The sequence below is a fragment of the Oncorhynchus gorbuscha genome, linkage group LG13, assembly GCF_021184085.1.
Source record: "Oncorhynchus gorbuscha isolate QuinsamMale2020 ecotype Even-year linkage group LG13, OgorEven_v1.0, whole genome shotgun sequence".
NCBI classification, from domain to species: Eukaryota; Metazoa; Chordata; class Actinopteri; order Salmoniformes; family Salmonidae; genus Oncorhynchus; species Oncorhynchus gorbuscha.
The window spans coordinates 59086266-59113776 of record NC_060185.1 but is presented as its reverse complement, the minus strand read 5'-3'; the positions used below and the strand labels follow the sequence as shown (position 1 = coordinate 59113776).

Sequence of the window (27511 nt, the reverse complement as noted above, 5' to 3'; positions counted from 1 at the left end):
ACTGAATTAAAGCTACACTCGTTGTGAAACCAGCCAACAAGTCAGATTTTTAAAATGCTTTTCGGCGAAAGCATGAGAAGCTGTTATCTGATAGCATGCAACACCCCGAAATACCTGAAGGGGACGTAAACAAAATAATTAGCATAGCCGGCGCTACACAAAACGCAGAAATAAAATATAAAACAATCATTACATTTGACGATCTTCTTTGTTGGCACTCCTAGATGTCCCATAAACATCACTATTGGGTCTTTTTTTCGATTAAATCGGTCCATCTACACCCTAAATATCGATCTATGAAAAGTGTGTGATCCAGGAAAAAACAGAGCTTTAAAACGCAACGTCATTTAAAAAAATTAAAGTCGACGATAAACTTTCACAAAACACTTCGAAATACTTTTGTAATCCAACTTTAGGTATTAGTAAACGTTAATAATCTATCAAATTGATCACGGGGCGATGTGTATTCAATAGCTCCACGTCTTGAACTCATGGTCGAAAATTTCTCCTCCAAAACATCCTGTCGGAGACCGGAAGGAATGGGCTCTCTCTTACTCGTTTGACCAAGAAACAAAGCCCAGGCAATTGACAAGACTGCTGACGTCGTGTGGAAACTGTAGGACTTGCAACCTCACCCCCATGTAATTTGGTTTCCCATAGACGATACATGCAAGTGGCGCATTGATACTTTTTCCAGTTTTCAGTGATCAGTATTTCTTGCGCTTTTCGATGAAACACAGGCTCTGTTATAGTCACAGCCGTGATTTAACCAGTTTTAGAAACGTCAGTGTTTTCTATCCACACATACTAATCATATGCATATACTATATTCCTGGCATGAGTAGCAGGACGCTGAAATGTTGCACGATTTTTAACAGAATGTTCGAAAAAGTAAGGGGTAACCTTATTATTGGAATCGCAACTGGCATTTGCTTGGTTATTGTAATCAAATGCGCTGTTAACTTTTAGGCTACATTAGATTTGATTTTAAATGTTCTGTTTCACCATCAGCAATAGTTTTGTTTGTTTTGCCTTAACCTCTTGCGCCGAGCCATCCCGGATCCGGTATCGTGACTACAGCCTCAAGCTCATTACCATAACGCAACGTTAACGATTTCTAAAAATCGCAAATGAAATGAAATAAATATGCCTGCTCTCAAGCTTAGCATTTTCTTAACACTGTTATCTCAGATTTTCAAAATATGCTTTTGAACCATAGAAAATTAATCATTTGTGTAAGAGTGTTGATGGCTAGCTTTGCATGTAGCATAGCATTTGGCACGCAACATATTCACAAAAACCAGCAAAGGAATCAAATAAAATAATTTACCTTTGAAGAACTTCAGATGTTTCAATGAGGAGACTCTCAGTTACATAGCAGATGTCCAGTTTTTCCTGAAAGATTCTTTGTGTAGGACAAATCGCTCCGTTTTGTTACTACACATTTGGCTAACAAACCGAAAATTCAGTCACCTAAACGTCGAACTTTTTTCCGAATTAACTTCTTAATATCGACCGAAACATGGCAAACGTTGTTTGAATCAATCCTCAAGGTGTCAAATATCTCTTCATTGATATGCCGTTTGGAAGCATGGTTTTCTCAGAATCCCATGGAAAAATACCAGCAGCTGAGTTTTGCGCACCAATTTCCACGCAGGACACCGTGCGGACACTTGGCAAATGTAGTCTATTATGGTCAATCTTCCAATGATATGCCTGCAAATACGTCACAATGCTCCAGACCCCTTGGGGAAACGATAGAAAGGGTAGGCTCATTCCTGTCGCTTTCACAGCCATATAAGGAGAGAATGCAAAACGTAGCCTCAGAAATCCTGTTCATTTCCTGGTTGCAGAAGCATCTTGGTTTTGCTTGAAGCTTTTGTTCGAGGGCACTCACAGTGAAAATCTTTGCAGTTCTGGAAACGTCAGAGTGTTTTCTTTCCAAAGCTATCAATTCCATGCATAGTCGAGCATCTTTTCGTGACAAAATATTGCGCTTAAAAGGGGCACGTCTTATCCAAAAAGGAAATACGGCCCCTAGAGTCTGAAGAGGTTAAACAATCAGTGTATATGGTCATTTTTTGAAATACTGGGTTAAGTTGATAATTTCATAACGGGAACAGCAATTGCTTTTTCTAGGTCAAAGCAGGAGGAAAATAACTTCCAAACAGTCTAAACCATTCGAGAATGAGATGGGTGAAATCTAAAGTTGTTCTATAAATTCGCAATTACATAGCGAATGTATATATATATATATATATATATATATACATTGGCTATGTAATTGTGAATTTAAGATAAATATTCATACATTACTAGCTCAAACACTTTGTAGGATTTGTCCTTGCAATTGCGGCTGACCAGGATTTTCGGAGCCATGTTGCAACCCGATCGGCAGGATTGAACAGAGCAAGTGAGTTTGCAAATATGCAAACATAACATTGTCTCATATGGCAATGCAGTGTCAAATAAATTCTTACCTTTTCTAGAGGCTCCTTGAAATGCCTCATCAGGTCTGCGACACGATTGCCAAAGGTAAGAAGGCTGGCCGGGTCTTCTGGCCATGTGTCAGGGTTTAGCACTCTGAAAGACTCAACTGGGGTCTGGACACCCTCGTCCTTAAGCAAACCACCAAACCTGGCTTTGAGATCATCCACGCTGATGTTGATGGCCGCCTCTGTGCTGCTTCAGCTGGGGATTGGTGAGGTCTGTGAAGCCTTTTAGATTCCCCTTCAGTCTTATTCCCTTTAACAGGAATAACACACACAGATACACGCACACATACCAACACCATGAAATGTATGTCTCTCTCCCATATATTTTTTTTAAAGACCCCTCCACTGCATTTCCCTCCTTAACCTCAACTCTTGTCTATTTGGGCAACGAATACATTGATTCTCACACTGAGAATCTGTCTCAATCATCAATTTGAATAATTGATTTCTCTTACATCCTAACAAGCTCTCATCCTAGCACACCTGGAATCTCCTCTCATCACCCTGCTGCTGAGCAAGCATGATCTGGATCTTCTCCAGCATGCCTCCTGCCTTTGCCCTAAGCTTTAGTGCTTCCAGTCTGGTCACTGTCTTCCTCAACTCAGATGTGGCTTGGGGAGGTTCAGGTCATTCCTTTACAGGGTGAGGATCACTCCTCAAACAAGACACGGTCCTTGTCTTGTCCATGCCACAGGAACACTTTGTGGGCATGGGGGATCCAGGGAGTTCCCTTGTTGCTAGATGGTGTGTAAATATCCACACTGAGCTCTTGACCAAAAACATAAAGAGTTCCCTGTTTGGAATTACAGCTAAATCTGATAGAAGACTTATCACTTCAGAAGATTGTACACGACAGACACCATTGGCTCTTTCTTCTGAATGGTCAGTATTGCCAGCTCTAGCCTGTGAAAGTCAGAACAATCGTCCAAACAATTCAGTCTTCCCCCCTGTCTCTTGTGTCAACAGAAAACAATAATTATGTGGTATTTACCTTTCCAACACTTAGAGCGCGCACACACAGTATTTAGCATTCTCTGCTAGCAAATAAAACAAAATCATAGGTTTGTAACTAATACATTCTGTTGCATACAGTGGATTGGTATTATATGCCCCCTGCCTCTCTGCAGGTGGGAAATCACTCCCCCACAGTGGCCCATGCTCACGGAGGCACCATCTGCCCTGAAGGAGATGCACTTCTTCATCCATGACCCTCCATCCTCCTCTCGCATTTGGTGTTGGATATATTAGTGTCTCCATTTATTAGATCGGCAAGATACTTTGCGGCTTTCAACTTCGCTGACAGGCTCTCTTATGTCAGCAATTTGACTGATCATCTCCGCACATCATTGTCGTATGTGGGATTAATGTCAACTCCATTTTTGTGGTGTATTCTGATTAGCAGCCCAAATTTGATGAAAGGTCTTTCTTTCGCAAATGAAGTATGCAATGTTTCTTTATTTTCAGCTGCCTCTTCTCCTCAGACAGCAGCACTTGACTCCAAGGCTGTTGACGTGACAGCGGGGGTCACGGCAGCTTTGCTAACGTTGGTCACGGCAGCTTTGCTAACGTTGGTCACGGCAGCTTTGCTAACGTTGGTTACAGGGACTTTCCAACTATATTCAATGTGCGGGACAAAATTGAGGTTATGATTAATAAGTTGGAGCTCTTTTCTGTCTGCATTAACAAGGACAACACACAGGTCTTTCCATTATATGATATTTTAAAAAAGTAATTTTTTTTGCAAATGAACTCAAGCTTTACTGACTATGTCAAATGTGATAAAGCGAAGCACCTGAGTGAGTTGTGCTCAATTACGCATTTACTTTCCCGGAACGGATAATCATGCCCTCCCTCCAGTCCACTTACTGATATCTGAACAAGAGAGCCTCATCGAAATTGCAAGAAGCGGTTCTGTGAAAATTGAATTGAATCAGAAGCCACTGCTAGATTTCTGGATTGGGCTACGCTCAGAGTATCCTGCCATGGCAAATCACGCTGTTAACCTCTGGGATATGTGGGACGCTAGCGTCCCACTTGGCCAACAACCAGAGAAAATGCAGAGCGCCAAATTCAAAAATTCATATAAAAATCTAACTTTCATGAAATCACACATGTAAGATAGATACCAAATTAAAGCTACACGCGTTGTGAATCCAGCCAACATGTCAGATTTCGAAAAGGCTTTTCGGCGAAAGAAAACAATGCTATTCTGTGAGTATAGTACCATAGTAAACAAAATAACATTTCAACCCTGCAGGCGCGACACAAAATGCAGAAAAATATAAATCATGCCTTTGACGAGCTTCTTTTGTTGGCACTCCAATATGTCCCATAAACCTCACAAATGGTCCTTTTGTTTGATTAATTCCGTCCATATATATCCAAAATGTTCATTTATTTGGCGGTTTGATCCAGAAAAACACATGTTCCAACTTGACCAACGTCACTACAAAAAAATCTCAAAAGTTACCTGTAAACTTTGCCAAAACATTTCAAACTACTTTTGTAATACAACTTTAGGTATTTTTAAACGTAAATAATCGATAAAATTGAAGACTGGATGATCTGTGTTCAATACAGGAAGACTACAAACTCAAGCATGCTTTCTGGTCTTGCGCCTCTATCAAACAGTACACATTACACTTTCAAGATTGCCGTACTTCATTACACAATGAAATAACCTCAACCAATTTCTAAAGACTGGTGACATCCATTGGAAGCGGCAGGAACTGCAAGCAAGTCCCTTAGACATCTGGATTCCCAATGAAAACTCAATGAAAACAGGGTGACCTAAAAAATAAAAACTTTTAAAAATCAGAATGGTTTTGTCTGCTACATAGGTTCTGTTATACACAGACATGATTCAAACAGTTTTAGAAACTCCAGTGTTTTCTATCCAAATCTTCTAATAATATGCATATCTTCTGGGGATGAGTAGCAGGCAGTTGAATTTGGGCATGCTTTTCATCCAAAATTCCAAATGCTGCCCCCTATCCTAGATAAGACACTGATGCCCTTTGCAACCGCGTACCTATGTGAGTGGATTCTCAGCCCTCACTAGCATGAAAACGAAATACAGGCACAGACTGTGGACTCTTACTCTTATGTTTAACTGTGTAGTGTGTGTGTTGCAGGCTTACGATGGCAACAAAAAGAAAACATTTGAGTGCACTGACCCTGGTGCTAGAGGGGGTACGCAGCTGGAGGTTGAATGTTTAAAGAGAAAAAAACAAGTTTGGGAACCACTGGTTAGAATGTCAATGTAGGCTGTCCTGTAAAGATTTCCCTTCACTGGAACTAAGGGGCCTAGCTCGAACCATGAAAAACAGCCCCAGACCATTATTCCTCCAACCCAAAACTTTGTGCTTTGCACTATGCAGGAAGTGTTTTCCTGGCATCTGCCAAACCCAGATTCGTCTGTTGGGCTGCCAGATGGTGACGTGTGATTCATCACTCCAGAGAACACGTTTCCACTGCTTCACAGTCCAATGGCGGCAAGTTTTATGCCACTCCAGCCGATGTTTGGCATTGTGTATGGTGATCTTAGGCTTGTGTGGGGCTGCTCTGCCATGGCAACTCATTTCGTGAAACTTCCAACAAACTTCTAGTGCTGGCGTTGCTTTCAGAGGCAGTTTGGAACGCTGTAGTGAGTGTTGCTACCAAGGACAGACGATTTCTACGTGCTTTACGTGGTCCTGTTCTGTGACCTTTTGTGGCTTAACACTGTTCGGCTGAGCTGTTGTTGCTCCTAGACGTTTCCACTTCACAATAACAGCACTTACAGTTGAGCAGGGCAGAAATTTGACAAACTGACTTGTTGGAAAGGTGGCATCCTATGATGGTGCCATGTTGAAAGACACTGAGCTCTTCAGTAAGTAATATTTGTCTATTGAGATTGCATGACTGTCTGCTTGATTTTTATACACCTGTACGCAACGGGTGTAGCTGAAATAACCCAATCCACTAATTTGAAGAGGTGTCCACATACTTTTGTGCATATAGTCGTTCCCCTACAATACCTCCGTTTGGATTCTTGGACAAGATGGTTGCCTGGCGGCTGCTGGTCTGGCAGTGTACTGGAGAGGTGTTGGGAATCCCCCTGACCTCTAATGGCAGAGCTGTGAGGATTACATTTGATTACTCTTTAACTTCTTGACGCACCCATCCCTTTAGCGGGATCATTTTCATCAACACCTGCTGAACTGCAGCGTGCCAAATTCAAATTAAATTACTAAAAATATTTAATTTTCATGAAATCACAAGTGCAATATAGCAAAACACAGCGTAGCTTGTTGTTAATCCACCTGGTGTGTCAGATTTCAATACAGCTTTTCGGTGAAAGCATAACAAGCGTTTATGTAAGAACATCTCTCTTAGTAGACAAAATATTACAAACACTAGCAGCCAAGTAGATTGGTCACGAAACTCAGAAAAGCAATAGATTAAATCGCTTACCTTTGATCTTCGGATGTTTGCACACACGAGACTCCCAGTTAAATGTTCCTTTTATTTCATAAAGATTATTTTTATATCCAAAATGCCTCCATTTGTTTGGCGCATTATGTTCAGAAATCCACAGGCTCGAGCGGTCACGACATCGCAGACAAATTCCAAATAGTTATCCGTAATGTCCACAAACATGTCAAGCGTTTTTTTCTAATCAATCCTCAGGTTGTTTTTAAAATATATAATCGATAGTATATCAACCGGGACTGTTGCTTTTTCAATAGTAATATAATATATAATAATAATAATAATATAATAATAATAATAATAATATAATAATAATAATAATATATGCCATTTAGCAGACGCTTTTATCCAAAGCGACTTACAGTCATGTGTGCATACATCTTACGTATGGGTGGCCCCTGGAATCGAACCCACTACCCTGGCGTTACAAGCGCCATGCTCTACCAACTGAGCTACAGAAGGACCAGGGAGAGACTGGCTGCCCCACTCTGTTGCGCAAGCAAAACTCTGCGAACACCCAGCTATCCACTGACGCAAAGTTCTTTCTCGCTCATTTTTCAAAATTAAAGCCTGAAACTAACACCTTGAGGAAGCCATAGGAAAATGAATCTGGTTGATATCCCTTTAAATGGAGGCAAGGCATCCAATGGAATAGAGAGCGTTCAGAAAAAACGTCACTTCCTGGTTTGATTTTCCTCATGTTTTCGCCTGCAATATCAATTCTGTTATACTCTGTTTTGACAGTTTTGAAAACTAGAGTGTTTTCTATCCTAATCTGACAATTATATGCATATTCTAGTTTCTGGGCCTGAGAAATAGGCAGTTTCAAATGGGTATGTTTTTTTGTGTTTTTTTTGTTGCCAAAAACGAAAATCCTGCCCCCTACACTCAAGAAGTTAACTAGCACCAGGCCCCGCATGAGAAATGAAACCACCCTGTTAATGATACATTAAGCCTCCCTCTGTAATTCACAAGAGTTTAAAATCAAATCAAATGTATTTGTCACATACACATGGTTAGCAGATGTTAATGAGTGTAGCGAAATGCTTGTTCAGGGGTTGTGATGGGGTTATGATGAACCCTATGCTCTAACTAGAAAATGCTGGTCATCTGTGAATAAAGCTATGCTTCTGGAACAACTGGTTAGATCTAATTGCTAAACTCTATATATATATATAAACTCCACCCTCCACAAAATGTTTGGCTATGGTATTGACCTATGACCACACATTGCATTACCTTTTTTATGTTGCGTAGGCCTAATAAACTACTATGTACAGTTTCCATAACTGGGGCGGCAGGGTGTCCTAGTGGTTAGAGCATTGGACTAGTAACCGGAAGGTGGCAAGTTCAAATCCCCGAGCTGACAAGGTACAAATCTGTTGTTCTGCCCCTGAACAGGCAGTTAACCCACTGTTCCTAGGCCGTCATTGAAAATAAGAATTTGTTCTTTAACTGACTTCCCTAGTTAAAGGTAAAACAAATACAAATAAACTTTTGTTATGGGTTAGCATGAATATTGTGGCTGGTGCTGTCTTGCAGGTGGTATGGCCAAGAAAAGGACTACAATGTCCTAGTGATGGACCTGCTGGGACCCAGTCTGGAAGACCTCTTCAACTTCTGCTCGCGCCGTTTCACCATGAAAACTGTACTAATGCTCGCAGACCAAGTAAGGCTTGGTTTCATCATTGCTCCTTATCTTTCACTTTGGCCCCTTTGTCCATTTGCTTTTTACATTTTTTTTTATTAAGTTTAACCCAAGACACACATTTTCTTGCTGCAAAAGGGAGAATGAATAAAAATCTTAAAGTAAACCCAAAGTTTCAAGACAACATTTTCAAGTTCTTACGTTAACTGATTGAGAGGTTGCTGTTTTTTGCTCCACAGATGATCAGCAGAATCGAGTATGTGCACACAAAGAACTTCATTCACAGAGATATCAAGCCAGACAACTTTTTAATGGGTATTGGCCGTCACTGTAACAAGGTAAGCTTACAGCAGTTTCCCCGTCCTGAGATGCATTATGTTGACAATCTCTGACCTAGTTAGTGCCTTTGTTTTATACAACGTTGTGTGAAGTGATACAAGTAGCCCAAATGATCTTGTTTTTGTACGCTTTGGTGGTGCCAAGTATTCTTTTGTAGATAATCTAATCCTCAGTGAGGCAAATCATGTGATTTATTTTCTTTGAATAGGCTACGTGTCCTTGGTAATGGCCATTTTAAGGCTAATTGTTTGTGGTTGGTTTAGTCCACATGTTAAGGATGGAATGGTTTTGGTAGACACATTAAGGTGCTTTTACGACCAGGTAATACAAGCCATCAGGTTTCTTATAGTTGTGGATCTCTTTCAGATCATAGACAGGTGTTAGTAAGACAACCAAAAAAAAGGCTTCTGCATGATGTGTAATCTCAACTATTCTTTTCCCCCCTGCAGAAAATAATTAAGGCGTTTTTGTGATTCTTTTTTCATATACCAACTGTATTCAAGTTGCCTGATTTGTATTTTGTTTTTAAATAACTTACTATTTTGAGCCCTTGCAGACAGGCAACATTTGGCAAAGTTAAAGCAGGAATGCGTGTGTTTTACCACATACCTGTCCACGTGAACTGTGGAGGTTGTTAGTGTTATGTGATATAAACTTATCAGTCAGCGACAGGCTAGTCTAATCAAAACGAAGCAGTACCTTTTGGGTACTCGAGCGTTGAAGCCTGTATTACCATTTCTGGCAGTGCTGTCTGGAATAAGTGTTTACCATTGTGTGTCTGTGTGAATGCCAGCCTCAAGCTTTTTTTATTTATTACATACACATGAAATTGTCACTTTTTTATTTTCTTGTTATTTTTGGTTTTTTACTAAACTCCACCAACATTTATATAGGTGCACATACAATCCTTTTGGACTGCAAGCTCTGACACCCAAGCCCGAGAAGTCTTGCGTAGGATGTGCACTGAACTCAATGGATGGGAAGACATGGCAGAGCAGTAGCTTTTGCGAACCCCACTCTATCCTCTTGATGTTTAAATCAAATGCCTTTCTCTTCACCTGAACTCACTCTGCATTCTGCTTCCAACCTGCTCTTCTACAATGGTGCTTATTGTACCCAAAAGCCTTTCATTCAGTTAGTGTGTTTATGAAGTAGTCTTCATTTGGACATAGTGCCATTGATGTAAATCTAACATTTGACTAACAGTAGAGTGAAGAGCAATAGTTCATCTTTAACCCCCCCCCCCCCCTCCCACACACTCTTTAATAGATTGCAAGTGTACACCTCGCCAAACAATAGTTTTTTCCCTATGGTTTGGAGAGTGATACTCAGCTTGGCATCATTGTAAACTAATTGCTTGTTTTGTTGCTTTGTCCTGGGCTGCTCTATTGGAATCTAAGAGCCACTATCACAAAGGCTGTCCTGTCATGCGTCTCTTGCAGCTATGCTAAATCTAGCCCATGCAGATGAATTCATGCTCCTTTCTGACTGCACGCTTATCCTCTGTTTTGTGCTGTAGAGCTGCTCATTGCCAGATTGGGCTTTTCCAAAGTATTCTACCCTCTTCCTTACTGAAGGTTTCCACCGTTTCCAAGCCATCAGGATAAACTTTTTAAACAATTATTTGATTCATTGCTTCCTGTGAGATCTCAAGGAGGTAGTGGGGTTGGGTGGCTGCGTTTTTCCCCATTTTTTTTACAATGCTTTTTCACACATTGTTAAATGAGTGCCCATTTTAGGGAATGGCCTTAATTATTTGCCTCCTATTTTAACCCTAGTTGTGCCAGTAAGTCAACTGCATATTGTGTTCTGTACTCAGACAGACTGTTACTCCAAATTTGTTTAATGATTATTGTAAAAAGCACTTCTACTGGTGTGGCACTGCTAGCGTTAAATGCTGCAATATCAAAAAGCCACTGCAACGTCAAAATCGTGAAACAGGTTTTGAAATAAGTGTTTGCTTTTTTTTAGCAAGATAAAATAACTTAGGGTTTTTGCAGTTATATTGTCTTCAGTTCCGCCTCTGAATGAAATTGGTGTGGCAGTGTGGGCTGTATATTCTGCAGGACCCCCCTCCCATCTGCTTAGCCTAAATACTGGCTTGCAACTAAGCCCAGGCTTGACTCCTCTAGGAAGTCCTCCCATCGTCTGACTCCTCTCGGATTTTTAGCTTATATACTTGCTGGTGGACGAAGGATGGCCTTGGGCTTTCTCTCCCCCTCCCATTTTCCTACCTCTCCTCCCGTTCTTTTTCTGAGCCTTGGTGTTGCCTGTCTGCGCTGGCCTTGTGGGGTTGTCAGCTATCCTGTTTGATGCACTGCACCCTCTATTGTTTGTTCAGTGTTTAGAATCTCCAGTGGGGAAGAGGAAAAGAAGCTTGGCTGTTAGTTCTTCTCAGGACCCATCTTTCTCAGGATTAAACCAGGTCTGAAACCACAACCGCCTCTTAATACTCCCCCAAATTCTTATTGTTTATTTTTATTTTTATTTTTTTAAACTTTTTAAACTTTACCTTTTAAATTTTTTTTTTTTACACCATTTAGAAGCAGTACTACTACTTTTTATTTGATTTGGTCAATATTTTATGACCACTGTATTGGCATTACACCAGACACACATGTTAAACAGATCTAGAGATCAACCTCTTATGGCTGCATCCCCTGTTCTCAGTTTCTGCCTGAAGACACCCTAATCTAACTGCCTGTAGCTCAGCCCCAGAGGCAAGGATATGCATATTCTTAGTATTATTTGAATGGAAACATTCTGAAGTTTGTGGAAATGTTAATTGAATGTAGGAGAATATAACGCAGTAGATCTGGTGGAAGAAAAGAGAAAGAAAGAGCATACGTTTTCTGTTTTTTATTGTTGTAGCATAATCTTTCACATGTACTAGAATAGAATGCTGGAGATAATTTTGATGGATAACACAAGAGGGCAACTGTAGGTGTGCAAAGTTTCAGACTGATAACTTCAGGAATGGGTGAGCTACATGACATTTAGCATGAAGTCACCCAGGTTTCCCACACAAGTTGTCCAAATGTACCCAAGTGGCCGAATTGGTGAAATTACCTATAACTATATACTACATCTCAAAAAGCAATTCTATCACACACAAAAAATATATAAAATTATTAGAATAAATAAATAAAAACAGTACACCCTTTGGAAGTCCTCTACACAATATTTTGCTACCTGTGCCATGTCCCATAGCAGTCTCTTTCTGATGTAAAGCAGATGCAAACTGAACAAGTGGTGCAGGTCATGCGACACAGAACACAACGACGCCCCCATGCTGTGCCCTTTTGGCCCGGAGGCAAAGTCATGCCTGCAGTAATGAACTGTGGCATATGAACACCACTGGAGGCAGGAGTAGAGGGGGCAGAGGTAGAGCGGGCAGCTTGGCACCAGGGGCTCCCGGTCGGAGTCGCTGTGAAAGAAAACATTAAAGAATATATTTGTATGAGCCTTTTATCATCACATAAAATAAACATATGTATTGTATAGAGCAGAGGGAACAGTCACTAAGGTGAAGTGCAGTTCCTTTCAACTGCCCTCCCCCGAAAAGCACTCAATGGCTATTTCATATGGAAATGGAGAGGAGTAGCAGACACAGTGGCCATGTGTGTTTGCTGTTCTACTCCATTCCATTTGAATAATTTTATATATATATATATATATATATCTGACATGGAATATACACTGCTCAAAAAACACATCCTAGATCTGAATGAATAAAATATTCTTATTAAATACTTTTTTCTTTACATAGTTGAATGAGCTGACAACAAAATCACACAAATTATCAATGGAAATCAAATTTATCAACCCATGGAGGTCTGGATTTGGAGTCACACTCAAAATTAAAGTGGAAAACCACACTACAGGCTGATCCAACTTTGATGTAATGTCCTTAAAACAAGTCAAAATGAGGCTCAGTAGTGTGTGTGTGGCCTCCACGTGCCTGTATGACCTCCCTACAACGCCTGGGCATGCTCCTGATGAGGTGGCAGATGGTCTCCTGAGGGATCTCCTCCCAGACATGGACTAAGGCCTCCGCCAACTCCTGGACAGTCTGTGGTGCAACGTGGCGTTGTTAGATGGAGCGAGACATGATGTCCCAGGTGTGCTCAATTGGATTCAGGTATGGGGAATGGTCGGGCCAGTCCATAGCATCAATGCCTTCCTCTTGCAGGAACTGCTGACACACTCCAGCCACATGAGGTCTAGCATTGTCTTGCATTAGGAGGAACCCAGGGCCAACCACACCAGCATATGGTCTCACAAGGGGTCTGAGGATCTCATCTCGGTACCTAATGGCAGTCAGACTACCTCTGGTGAGCACATGGAGGGCTGTGCGGCCACCCCACACCATGACTGACCCACCGCCAAACCGGTCATGCTGGAAGATGTTGCAGGCAGCAGAACGTTCTCCACGGCGTCTCCAGACTCTGTCACGTCTGTCACATGTCCTCAGTGTGAACCTGCTTTCATCTGTGAAGAGCACAGGGCGCCAGTTGCGAATTTGCCAATCTTGGTGTTCTCTGGCAAATGCCAAGCGTCCTGCACGTTGGGCTGTAAGCACAACTCCCACCTGTGGACGTCGGGCCCTCATACCACCCTCATAATTTGCAAATAAATTCATTAAAAATCCTACAATGTGATTTTCTGATTATTTTTTTTTTCTCATTTTGTCTGTCATAGTTGAAGTGTACCTATGATGAAAATTACAGGCCTCCCTCATCTTTTTAAGTGGGAGAACTTGCACAATTAGTGGCTGACTAAATACTTTTTTGCCCAACTTGTGTATATATACACACACCTAAACAAACCACACATTTCATTGTAAATGGCAAATTCTTTTTTTTTTTGGCAAAAAAGAAAATATTTAAATATCATGAAACTGCATTAGCACTTACCCGTCCAGAAGTACGTCCTGTCCTTGATGAAACGGCTCCTGTTTGAATCATAACACATAACACATAATCACATAATGATTCCTCAAACAAAAAAATCTATCTGTTTCCGGATCAATCTCTTCTATAATCTGGTGCAAATCTGTAGACTTGGACTTTGCTTTTCCTCATTTATTCACCATGTCTTCAATAAAATCGTTGAAAATAATACTTTCCAAAATACTGCTGTGTGTAACAAGCGTCACTGCAACTCCTCTGATAGGCAAGGCGAGAATGGAGTTCGTTACACGTGCGTTTACAAACAAGGAATGGTGCTCCAACCCATAACCATCACATACTGGCGTTTACCTCAGCTCATTGGCTATCTACCCAGCTAGATTTCAAGATCAGTGGTCATTGGGCAGAAATACAGTCAATCAATGAAGCTTCGCTAAAATAATTGGTGTGCAATGAAGTCATTGCTCTTTGTCTTCAAATCAGTTCACTTCGGTCAATACTCCCCACAAAAAAAACAATCATGTTTGGCTGTGTTGCAAACATCCAGAGGAATGCACTGAAACCAACCATGACTAGATAAACGATTGTCTACTGTGTGTAAGTACGTCAAATGCTCCGTAAAACATTGATAGAGATGGAATTCACGGCACAAACGGTTTACAAAATGTTTCGATTTAGGCTATAAAAACTGATTTTATCAAAGAAAACGCCACTTCATTTGATCACTGGGACCCTCAGGAAGAGAAATAAGAGCAAGATATCATAATGTAAGTCGTAATTTTACCTTCAGATGTGACTGTAAACTGTCATGGCGGAATTTTTTTTGTTGATTGCTCTTCTCAAACAAAAGCATGGTATTTGTTCTCTGTAATAGCTATTTTAAATCGGAAAACAGAGTTTGATTACCTATATTCTAATCTTTTGAAGGATGTAAGACACTTTCATTTTCAAGAATGTTTAATGGTACGACGTTATATTTTTAGTTGTCACTGACATTTCCCCTGATGTTGATCCCTGTGCGGGTATCACAGCCATAAGAGGTTTAACACCAAATCCAGATGGCAGGGATCTGAGAGTAGGTGGATAAAGGACATGGTGACTAGTAGCGGAGATGATGTTGAATTTTCTAGGTTATGATTATTTTATATTTTTTTTGAAGGGGCACGGTCTCTCATTTGAAGTGGTCATGGCGCTAATTGATATTTTGGATGCTTTTCCATTTCCTTGGCGCTGTTTCACTGAGTTTTTAGTGCCTGCTATACACAAGATTATTTTATCTTCTTGGTTTCCCAAATTATCATCACTCTCTGGGTTTTAGAATACTCAACCAAGGAAAATATCAGTCACTAACTCTTATGACTAGTGTGTCCATTTCAAGGGACCGTGCTGGCCAAAACAAGCTAAAATTGAGGTGAGATCACGGCAATTTGTCAAGTTCCTAAAGATTTTCTGTCTGCTCAGTACAACTGTAGCTACTTGGTTTATATGACTTGCACCATGGCATTACAGAGAAGGGATAACTGGGCCATGTGGCTGTGAAAACTGCTGTGGTGATTGCCAGTTGCTCTGGAACAGAGGGCTATGTGGCAGCATTCGAGCTGGTCTGAACCAGCTGCCTGTTAAGACTGCTGCTGACTTCACAGGCTGCCTAGCCTGGCCAGCTGTTGGCCAGAAGCCAGAGGCACAGTGAGCAGAAAAAAAAGGAGTGTTTGGAAATACAGGGCCTGAAAAGCCTGAATGAGGACCTGCGCGGCAGATGGGTGGGGTTAGGTTGTGTGCTCGCAGACCTACAGTTGGAAGAGAACTAGACTGTGCTTGAAGGCTAATTACTAGTATGGCTTTGCATAACCAGAATCCTCAGTCAGAAAATGATGATACATACTTTGACTTAGCTTTAAAAGTATCTAGATTTGTTCTACTTCGTTTCACAGTTTGGTTTGTTAGGATGGGCCTGTTGAGTCAATATGGCTGTTTTTAAGATTAATGGTTCAGTATGTTGACAAAAATTGGTCCAGTAGGAACCAAAATCCAAGGAATCGTAATGACTCGGCATGTTAGAGCTGATACCAACAACATGTATTTTGAAGGTCATTGGCCTGTGAGATGAGCTCCTAAGTATTTTTTGCAAGGTAACTGACACCGAACAGGCCACTTTTTTGTGAAAAACACTAAGGTTGTGTATTTGGACCACATTTTTGATTGTTCAAATTATGAAACTAACTTTCAGCAATCCTTTGACTGTATGCATTGTTTGCATGTTCTGTAGGTTCAATAGTTGACCGATGTCTTACCAGATAGCAGCTTACTTCAATTTAAGGCATTCTTGGTTTACTGTTTAAACGAAGTAGGTTTAATGGAAGCTCCCATGCTTTTGTTCTTTGAACGCTGGAATATGCCACTCGCCTTGCTACATTGTGTATTTATCGACTCTCAAATGTTCCATTCTGCCTGCAATAAACTTCCTATTGAACAAAACGTACCTCAGCACGGAAGAAAAAGGCTCACGTTAATGAATAACGTGGTAAAGTGAGTGTTAGTTTGCAGCAAGTGGACTCTTGTGTGTGGCGCTGCCTTTTCTCCTGACCAGACTTCAGATGGAAGCGTCCAAATAAAGTTTTATGGTTGGCGTAGCTATTTGTCTTGACAACAGGAAATGTTTGAATCCCTGGCTGAGCCAAGCAAGCAGAGGCATGGCTGAGTGGATCCGTTTAAATACGACTGCAGCCGTCAAGTCAAACACTTCTGTTGGGCGAGGCATTTTCTCAGGGACTGCAACCTGCAGTTGTGCGTGGGCAGTAGAGTGGAGTAGTATGGCAGGCAGTCCACAAATTTAGATGTCATTCCGATCCAAGACAGACTTTTGAAGGCTGACACTTTCAACAACCTTAGAGGGCTGTTAGTAGGCAGGGAGAAACGTTCTTCAGTTTCCTGCAGAAATTCAATTTGCCTCAGACTTTGACCCCTGGGTGTTTTCCTGATCCTGCCGTCATATGGCCAGCATTGTTTTCATAGATAACAATGAGGGGCCTTGAGAAAGGCTGCTTTTCTAGTCAAATGGTACACCAGGCAAAGCAGGAAATTGGAAGAATAGACCCATGGTCTCACAGCTCCAGTCTCCAATTTTGTCAATCGCTCTTCTGAATCGGGATAACTTTAAAATGTGTTGTATTTTTTATTTTTATTTCTCCCCCCCCCCCCCCCCCCCCATTTTACAGTTGTTCCTCATTGACTTTGGTCTTGCCAAAAAATACCGGGACAACCGGACACGACAGCACATACCCTACAGAGAAGACAAAAACCTCACAGGCACAGCTCGCTATGCCAGCATCAACGCACATCTGGGAATTGAGCAGAGGTAAGAACAGTTCAGCACACGGTAATATATTTCAGCCTTGCTGGATATTCTCTAATCTTCCTCGTTTGTATAGGCCACAGTGGCTAGGTTCCTAGAACTTATTATGTTGGTTAATGGGTCTCTTTCCCCACTTATCGGTATCAACCCATTGTTTTATTTTGTGGTGTGAAGGAGCTGAAGGTCTGGAAGTTGGTACATATCAGCTGTTACAAAAGGCCTTGAGATGAATGTGAAATGTGTTGCGCTTGAACCAACAGAGATCTATTAGCTCTGTACATGTACTGAATGAAATGTGTTTCTTTCCAGTCGCCGAGATGACATGGAGTCGCTAGGATACGTCTTGATGTATTTCAACCGAACCAGCCTGCCCTGGCAGGGACTAAAGGTAGGCCAGGCAGGTACTCTAGGGCCCCCTGTCCACTAAATAGGTGGTTAATATTTAATTCACTCGCCACAGCTTTTCCTGCTACTAGGCTTTTTTATTTTAAATTCCCCTCCCCCAGCTGTCTCATAACATCAATTTCAGCCGCTTTACCATTTTCATGACTTCACATTGGATTAATTTTTTACTCAAGCTGAATGGTTTAAGTAGTTTTGTCCTCTGACAACTTCGGGGAATCAATTTAACATTGTGTGATGTGGCTCTTGCATTGCAGGGTAGCTTGTTAGTGAGTCTTACTAGTAGATTATCCCTAACTTTCCATTCAAGTTGTAGTTTCCTTGAGGTCAGCTACTTCCCAGAGGTTCCACTAGCTACCTTATTTTTAAATGCATATATCCTGCAGAGAAATGGGGTGCCTCGAATGTAGTTTTATGCTCTTTATTGTAACCTCACCTAGACTTGCATTTACAACATAATGTACCTTTTCCCTTTATTGACATGACAAAAATCAGTGTGAGTGGGGCTCTTAATTTACAATGAGCAGGGTTAAATGGGGTACAGAAGGCCTGTGCTTTGTCTAATTTACATGTAACAGCAGCCTGCAGTACTAGTGCTTGAAACTCAAGTCCTCGGCAAGGTGTTAGGTCCAGTGCCTTCAGAAACTGTTCATACCTCTTGACTTTTTACACATTTTGGTACAGCTTTTATTTTTTATTTAACATTTTATTCAACTAGGCAAGTCAGTTAAGAACAGTCTTCTTTACAATGGCGGCCTACCTGGGCCAAACCCGGACGATGCTGGGCCAATTGTGTGCCACCCTATGGGACTCCCAATCACGGCCAGATGTGATGCAGCCTGGATTCGAACCAGGGACTGCAGTGACGCCTTTTGCGCTGAGATGCAGTGCCTTAGACCGCTGCGCCACTCGGGAGCCTCAATTTAAAATTAAAATGCTTTTTGTCACTGGCCTACATACAATACCCCACAATGTAAACGTTTTTAGAAATTTGAACAAAAATATAAACGCAATATGTAAGGTGTTGGTCCATGTTTCATGGGCTGAAATGAAAAGATCCCAAATGTTCTATACGCACAAATATTATTTTCTGCACAAATGTGTTTCCCTGTTAGTGAGCAGTTCTCTTTTGCCAAGATATGCCACACTTGTCAGGTGGATGGATTATCAAGAAGCTGATAAAAAGCATGATCATTACACAGGTGCACCTTGTGCTGGGGACAATTAAAGCCCACTCTGAAGTGTGCAGTTTTGATACACAACACAGTGCCACAGATGTCTGATGTTGAGGGAGCATGAAATTGGCATGCTAACTGCAGGAATGTCCACCAGAGTTGTTGCCAGAGAATTTGATCTACATTTCTCTACCATAAGCCACCTCCATTGCTTAGGGAATTTGTCAGTACTTCCAAACAGCCTCACAATCGCAGACCATGTGTAACCATGCAAGCCCATGACCTCAATCTTACTTCTTCACCTGTGGGAGCATCTTAGACCAGCCACTCGGACAGCTGAGTTAACTGATGAGTATTTCTGTCAGCAATAAAGCCATTTTTTGTGGGGGGAAAGTACCCAAGTGGGTGCCCCTGTCCAGTCATGTCCATAGATTAGGGCCCAATTTATTTCAATTGACTGATTTCCTTATGAACTCCAGCTCAGTAAAAATGTTGTTTTTGTATTTTTGTTCAGTATAACGAAAAGCTGAAATGTCTTGGGTCAATAAGTACCCCTTTTGGTTAGCCTAAATAAGTTAAGGAGTAAAAATGTGTTTCACAAGTTACATGGAATCTGTGTGCAAGATTTGTGAATGACTACCTAATCTCTGTACCACACACATACAATCATCTGTAAGGTCCCTCTGTCAAGCAGTGAATTTCAAACACAGATTCAACCACCAAGACCAGGAACGTTTTCCAATGCCTCGGAAGAAGGGCACCTATTGGTAGATGAAAACAGTGTTATGTTTTGGGTAAATCCAATACAACACATTGAGTGACACACTCCATATTTCCAAGTGTAGTGGTGTTGCATCATGTTATGGGTATGCTTGTAATAAGGACTGTTGGATAAGAAAAGGAATGGAGCGATGCACAGGCAAAATCCTAGAGAAGTACCTGGATTAGTTTGCTTTCCATCAGGACAATAACCTAAAGCACAAGGTCAAATCTACACTGGAGTTGCTTAAAAAGAAGGCAGTGAATGTCCTGGATTGGCCAAGTTAGTTTGCACTTAAATCTACTTGAAAATCTATGGTTAAGACCTGAAATGGTTGTCCATCAATGATCAACAACTAATTGACAGTTTAAGAATCTTCTATCCAGAAAGGTGCTTTTGCAAAGTATTGACTCAGAGGTTTGAAAACTTATGTAAATGAGATTTCTGTATTTAATTTGTAATAAATTAGCAGAGAAACTTGTTCACCTTGTCATTATGGGGTATTGTGTGTAGATGGGTGAGATAGCTCATAGAGCATTTTGAGTTCAGGCGTAGAATGTAACACATGACTTACCTGGTAGAATGCTAAATGGCATATATTATTATTATTATTATTATACAAGTTCAAACCTGGTAGAATGAGGGTTAATAAAAACAAAATGTGCAATAAGTTAAGGGGTATGAATGCTTTCTGAAATACCTTCAGCACCAAGCCTTTCTTTACATGCATACAGCCCCAATTGCCCTGCCTAGCGAGATGGACTAGGTGGCGAAACACCACTTGTGTACACACACTTGACCCACGAGTAGTCTATTACAGAGTAACGCAACTTTCTCTAATGACCCAATATTTCCCTCAGGTGGCTCTTTCAGTGCTATAAATCACATCAGGCCAAACAAATTCCTTATTCTGTTATGTTATGAGCCACTGATCTCGCCGGGGATGAAGGAAAACTGCAAAGGGTAGTGTTAAACTGTGGTGCACAACATTTTCATTTCTCGCCCACATGTTCCACAGGCTGCCACAAAGAAACAGAAGTACGAGAAGATTAGCGAGAAGAAGATGTCGACTCCAGTCGAGGTGTTGTGTAAGGTGAGCGTGTGAAACCATAGAACGGTGTTTCCCAAACTCGATCCTCGGGACCCCAAGGGGTGCATGTTTTTGCCCTAGCACTATACCGCTGATTTCAAATGATCAACTAATCATCAAGCTTTTGATCATTTCAATCAGCTGTGTAAAGGGATTCCACTGTGTTAAATTGATGAACTCTGTGACACGCCGTGCCGCTATTTTTAGTCAGGTTCACAGGGACAGAACGGTAGATACTATGGAAGTCCAGAGATTACTGGAGTCCACGAGTGGCCACATCAGCAAGTGAAGTATGTGCCTTGTAACGGGTGAAGGCTTTCTCTCTGTGTACAAGAGCAGAGATATGGTAGCTGGAGGTGCTAATCTAATCCAGTCTTTAAATAGTGGTTGTTATGCATAGCCTTGGAACTGAAAGCATAGTGGCCATTGGTCATTAAAATACTTAAGTAGCTGGCTGCGAGTGCATGCTCAAGCCTTGCATTAGGCTGTGGAGTGACTTGTGTAACCTCACAATCACTTTTTTTCTGTCAGTAATTGCCCTTATTTTTACCAAAACACATCTTAAAGAAATTGATTAGGCGCTGACTGTCATTGTAATGTATAATAACCAAAACAGTTGAGAAATGGATAAGTAGATAACATTCGATCTCCTACTCTTGTTTTCAGGGTTTCCCCGCAGAGTTTGCCATGTACCTGAACTACTGCCGTGGGCTGCGGTTTGAGGAGGCGCCTGACTACATGTACCTGCGTCAGCTGTTCCGCATTCTCTTCAGGTGCTCATCATTTCTCAACCTCTACCTCTGTCCCCAAGGGAGCTGAAACACGCACACCAAGTCATGTTTTTTTCTTCTTAGTGTTGACACACAATGCAGAACAACGTTGTGTTAATAACAGATTGTACTAATGTTAATGGTGAAGTGTTCTTTAAATTTATTTTTTTAAACGGCCTACAGCAGTTCGTCCTATGTTTTGTCATCTGTCTGCTTTCATGCATGTTTAAGGCTGAAAACAAATTCAGCCTTAACAGTAAAGTGGTATTTTTAATAAAGCAGAGCTGTGTGACAATGTCTGAACATATTTGTGTGCTTGTCCAGGACCCTGAACCACCAGTACGACTACACGTTTGACTGGACAATGTTGAAGCAGAAAGCAGCACAGCAGGCCGCGTCCTCAGGGGGACAGGGGCAACAGGCACAAACCCCTACAGGCAAGCAAACTGACAAACCCAAGAGTAACATGAAAGGTTAGTAGCAAAAAGCCAAGTGACGTTTGGAGTGCAAAAATGGAGACACCAATTGCTTTCATTTTCGTTCCCCCTTCAAAGTGGTAAAAAAAAACAAGTGGATTTGGAACATTCTCTCCCACCAGATTAATGAGAGAAAAAAAGTGTTAGTTCGAGGAGGCCCCCAAAAGATGGAGAAATTCAATTGGTCTGTCTTGCAGATGCAAAGACGTCCTTGGGAAATTTGACTACTAACTTTGTACCCAAATGTCTTTATTCTTCTCTGGGACAAAGGGGTGGCTTCATCACCTTCTTTGGATGTTAAAATCATAGTGATTTCGCTCTTTTGAATGAACCCCTTCTCTTAATGGGATGTATGATTCACTCTTTCTCGCAATCATTGTTCCTGGATCTAACACTTGTTAATCTTTATTGGAATGCTCTAAAATACTTGGTTGAGCAGGAGTGAGATTCTAACCACATACTAATAAAGGTTTCATACATGTTGGTGCAATGGTTAATAAATTGCTATCTGTTTTCATGTGTAATTTTAGTGCTCATGTGATGTGACTCTTGAATGACCTCTTTTAATTCCAGTCGCCCCCCTCCCTCTCGTAGAGGGTATCCCGGGTGCCCAGGGTTGATGGTGGAGGAGTCAAACCAATTTTTCAAAAAACCTGAAGCTGTTTTCATCAGGTGACGACTAGGATTTCCACAGGGATTAGGCTATAGCCCATTTAGATTTGTAATCTCTGGCATGAAATTGCAGGGCGGCCTTGTTGGATACCAACTACCTGACCTGTATTAGATTTAGTGGTAAAAGGCACGTTTACTTCAAGTCAATGCCAACCCCCTATTACTTAAAACCACCACTAATAATATCTGTTGCATTGGCTTCATCAGACCTCACTGCTCCGCACACACCATGCGTTTATCCACACACTGCATGGAGGACTCTAATGAAGCCCTCCCTCCGTTCCATGTGTATTAGTCCATGTGTGCCAGCTTGGTTCAGACGGCTTAGGCAGGGCTGAATTAAGTCCTCAATACACAATGGTTGTCATCTGAGCTATGTGGATTAAGTATTTATTATTAGACCAAAAATGTTTTTGGGGGTTGAGTGCAGGTTAATTGCAGAGGGGGGAAAAGAGCCCGATGTATGTTGGTGACATGACACGGATGGTGCCCCCGAGAGGGCTCAGTGTATCAGTCCTGCTCTTCCCCAGCACGCCAGCCCCTCTGACTTAGCAGAGAGGCTACCATTTTGTGTGATGTATTGTTGGTAAAATCTTGTCCCAAACAAGGCTTCCGGTTGCTTAGGTTTACTGATGGTTATAGTTTTTCTTGTATGAGATGCTTTCTCCATGATGTCAGGCAAATCCTCTTCTGCCCCTCTCCGGGCACGACTAATGACTGTGTTCGGTCTCCACTCTGCCGAGAAGAGCTTTGATAGCCGTTAAATATGAAATCAAAGCAGGAGGACACTCTGTCCGCCCTCCTTTCTCTTCCCCTCTCTTTCAAGGCACATCCCACAATGATGGCAGTGAACAAGTGCTGTGAAGAGGCTAGTTTCTAAATAGGATTTGCTGATGACGTGGTATTGGTCTAATCCTTTGTGCACTGTCTGTTTTAGTATGTGGACTCCATGCGCACAGTTGAGCGCTGCTTATGTGCCTTCCCTGCAGGGGTGGAGAGATCAAAGTTTTCCCTACGTAACTGATTTTTTTTTTAACAAAAGGTCCTTTTTATTATTTAAGGGACCCCCTGCTCACAAGCAAAGCTATAAAATGTATAAAAGGACATCTCTTTCTAAGGTCTGGTGACGGTTATTTGTTCTCTGCTACTCTCTGTCCCTTTAAGATAACACTGCAAGTGAAGGGTGCTGAGTAGCCACAGCCAGGAATTTAAATAGTCAAGCTCCGGCGTATTGGAGCTTGAAAGAACTTGCTGGGTTTCTTGGATACCAATTTGACTTGGCCACTCTGTTAGCCTTGTAACAATGGAAACCTTGTTAATGCGAGTTTGCGTTTCAGCCCTCTATTGCTCCATTGCCTTGTATTATATGATAGTTGTTTAGAGCATGCCACGTTGATATAATCAGGCAAACGCAAGTAGCTAACGCTCATAGCATACTCCATTGACCCAGGCCTTTACTCTTTGAAACATATTGATCATCACATGGTCATTTTAGTGTCTGTGTAGGGCCTAAAATGTCATCGTCATGTTGCTGTGAAATCTCCTAAAGGATATTTGCTGTATTAGAAGAGGCGTGTTCTATTAATAGCTCGCATATGGAGAATTGAGCTGCCCTTTCACCCCTGTGAGTGTGACTGGTCTGTTACATCAGCTGGCCCCTCCACTCCCAACGAAACGAAATACGGACACTTGAAACGGCAAGGATCTCCTTCATATCCGTGTGTTATATTTTGTCATCGAACCAGTGACTCACATTGACGTCCCATTAAATACGCGAGAGGTCCAGAGCGTTTCATGTGTAATTCAAGAACCATTACTTTTGCTTATTTCTCGGACGCATAGATCCCTCTGATGGCTCTCTGAACACACTCCCATGTAATGCCTGCAGCGAAACTGCACCTTTCCTTTGAATCCTACCACATCGGAGAGAATTGCTGTAGCAGGAGGTGACTCGGGAGCGTTTATGTCAAATTCTTCTCATATCACTCAGATCTGACGAGATCACGTCCAGACTTGAGCTGCAGTTATCTAAACCCACTCGGTGAGTCTCGGGAACGCATCATCAAGGTGTGAAGGCTTGCTTGAGGAAGACAAAAAGATTGTCAAAGCCCATTGAGAAAGAGTGAGGAATCCTCACGCATCTTAGTGTTACCTAATCCTGTTCTGCCCATGTTCCTATCCTTTGGATTGGCGCCTCTAAAGGCCAGCTGCTGAGCTGCATGGGTGTGGCTATGGAGAGGGAATACATGTCATTGGGTAATGGCTGTCTGTAAAGATTACTTCTCACTGCAGTGAAGCATGATGAGAGGTTGACTCACACAGGCAAATCACATCCTCGTTTGTCTTTTTAGAAGTGTTTTTGTTGTCTCGGTTGAACTAAAAGTAGATTTTTTTTTCTCCACAAGACTCATTGTTTCCTTATTCGCTTTCCACTTGTATTTCTGTCTATACCCACTCCCGGTACACTACACAGCTGCTGTTGTCTCCTGCACTAGTTGTGAACCTTTTTAAAGGTGGTGGTGAATGTCTTCATTACAGGAGTCTCAGAGTAAATGTTTGATTCCCCGTCTCAGGCACTCTGCAGCAGTGGGGCCGAGCTTGCTGCAGAGCGGGACTGATGACTGGGCACTTTTTTATTACAGGGCTGGAAAACTGCCGTCATTTACTTGGCTTTGTTGATAGCAGTCGCTCAACCCTTTTTTTTTGATGAAGATAAACCGTTCCACTTGATGTGTAACCTATGGCCTCTTGTCTCTTTGTCTCTCTCTCGCTCTTCTCGTTTCTCTTGCAGGTTTCTGAGCAGTAAGACAAAGAAATGAAGACGAGTGGCCGTAGCAGGATTTGCCTTCCAATCACACCCCGGATTCCAGGATCAAATTCACCAGAGCCTGCCAGGCATTGTGGGCAACCCTTTTTTCCTGTAAAAGATCTGTCGTTCCATATACTATATATGTAATTGCTCTATATAGATAACATGCTCTGCATATATCTATATATTGGTATGTATATACTATATCCACACAGAAAGCCGGCTTGGTATGGAATTTTACGAAGCTGTAGCTGTCTCTATTGTCCTGTCCCTGAAGATTTTTTTTGTTTTTTTGTGTGTTTCTTCAAAACTGAAAATAAGACATGGTTGGCTCACTGTGGATGTTATTGTGCACATTGCAATACTTTCCCCTTGATACTTTCTCCCTCTGAGAGCTGCTGCTCGGGTGCCTGCCTCACCTCATGGCCCCCTGTCAGAGCAGCTTTGTCCCCATTCCCTCAGTCACCGAGCGTGGCATGATGACCCAGACACACGTCAGTCAGATTGAACATTTTGAAACGACAATTTTCTCTTCAACTTTTTTTCCCTCATTTTCAAGCAAAATGAAAGATGTAAACGGAAACTGTTCTTTGTTATGAATGAATCCTGGGTATTTACTAAGCAAACATTGGATTTATTTAGTTTCTTTTCATAAAAAGGGTAATTAAGATTCTGCCTGCTGATATGTGCTAGAAGAGCTTCAAATGTGAAGATGAAAACAATTCTAGTGACTACTAGGTTCCTCTTTAGAACGCTGCATTAACTATATTGTACTTGGTATTCTGAAGTCTCAAACAATGAATAAAAAAGATCAACTCCACAAAAGCATATTCATTATAAATTAGGCACCACTTGACTAAACCTGTTTGGAAATTGCTTATTTAAAAAAAAATGACTCAAATTATTTTAATTTTGATATGTTAATGTCAATCGACAAATGTCGTTTTTTTATTTTTTTTATTCATTGAGTTGCTTTGATGGATGGCATCAATGTTCCGTTTTTGAGAGGACCTCACACCACCCACCCTTTGGTTATCATTTTTATATACATACATATATACACTTTTTTTTTTAAAGAATCAGAACCTACTTTTTTCCCCTTCAGTTTTAGTTGTCTTTCCCTGTATTGAATGGATCATTTTGGGGAAAGGGTGTTTTTGTTTCTTCTTCCTGCGACGAAGCAGAACCTCTTGTAAAATATTTTCTCTCTGCAACTAGATTTCGCTGCTACTTAGAGTAGTGACATTTTTTCCCCTCATTTTCGTTCTTTTTTTATTGCAAAGAAAGGTTTGGAGGGTTTAATTTCTGTATACTTTTGAGTCTTGAGGGAAGAATAATTTGGATTTCTCACAGCCTTTGGTCAAGACATGCACACTAGTAACTGTTTCTCCCCCTCCCTAATAATCCCCCTGACCCAGCTTTAGCTATTTTACAGCTGGACATTCTATAAAAATGTAATTTATTCCCTTTAGCATGTCAGAATAAATTTAAATGACTTGTCAGAATCACTGTCAAAGTCTCTGTAATTTGAAGAAAACACAGACTTCTTCCTTAGGCCCAGATGATGGGGGGGACTACAATTGGTCTTTCCATTTTCTTGTCTTTACACACGTGTTGACTACCACACAACCCTCGTATTGTGAGAATTTTTTAAATTTTGACATCAGCAGGGTTGGGGATGGATAGAAAGGAAAGATGCAAAGGATTTGTCTAAAGGTATTATCACTTGATGCAAAGGGACAAATTTGTGGAAAGGTATTGCTGTAATCTAGAAAAAGCAGTTCCTGTGAAATATTGTTGGGGTGGTGGGTAGTTGTAGGTGCCTGTGGTGGTGTTTTGAAGAAAAGATCTTCCCGGATTTATATCTGTAAATATTAAAATGGATTAAAATAGCTGTTGTGGAAAATTGTTTTTCTACAACTCGTAAAACTGGCTGAAACAAAGAATTGTGGCTGGCAGCAAGTCTTCACTATGGGACTCACTCTTCTTCATTCTATGCAATAGTAAAAAGTGTCAAAGGGGTTAGTCGAACAACCGAGAAGCGCATGGAGAACTACACAATGGATTTAGGGACAAAGTGCAATGCAACAAGGTGTAGACTACCCCCACCCCCTTACATAATGGAAATGGGTGATTCCAA

At 41.4% G+C, this 27511-nt stretch overlaps 1 protein-coding gene across 8 annotated transcripts in view; it reads left to right on the top strand.

Moving 5' to 3' along the window:
* LOC123993210 (casein kinase I) overlaps positions 1-27263 on the top strand; it is a 35478-nt gene extending 8215 nt beyond the window's left edge. The window contains exons 3-12 of one of the 8 annotated variants that reach the window (XM_046295101.1): positions 8511-8637; positions 8856-8954; positions 11297-11380; positions 17081-17220; positions 17527-17605; positions 20573-20647; positions 21311-21417; positions 21739-21851; positions 22464-22562; positions 25354-27263. In XM_046295101.1, coding sequence (XP_046151057.1) covers positions 8511-8637; positions 8856-8954; positions 11297-11380; positions 17081-17220; positions 17527-17605; positions 20573-20647; positions 21311-21417; positions 21739-21851; positions 22464-22510 — 871 coding nt within the window. In that variant the 3' untranslated portion in view covers positions 22511-22562; positions 25354-27263. Of the gene's footprint in view, positions 1-8510; positions 8638-8855; positions 8955-11296; positions 11381-17080; positions 17221-17526; positions 17606-20572; positions 20648-21310; positions 21418-21738; positions 21893-22463; positions 22563-25353 lie in introns of those variants that run through there. The other 7 variants (XM_046295100.1, XM_046295102.1, XM_046295104.1 and 4 more) reach the window with 7 other exon arrangements.
* Positions 27264-27511: the final 248 nt, after the last annotated feature.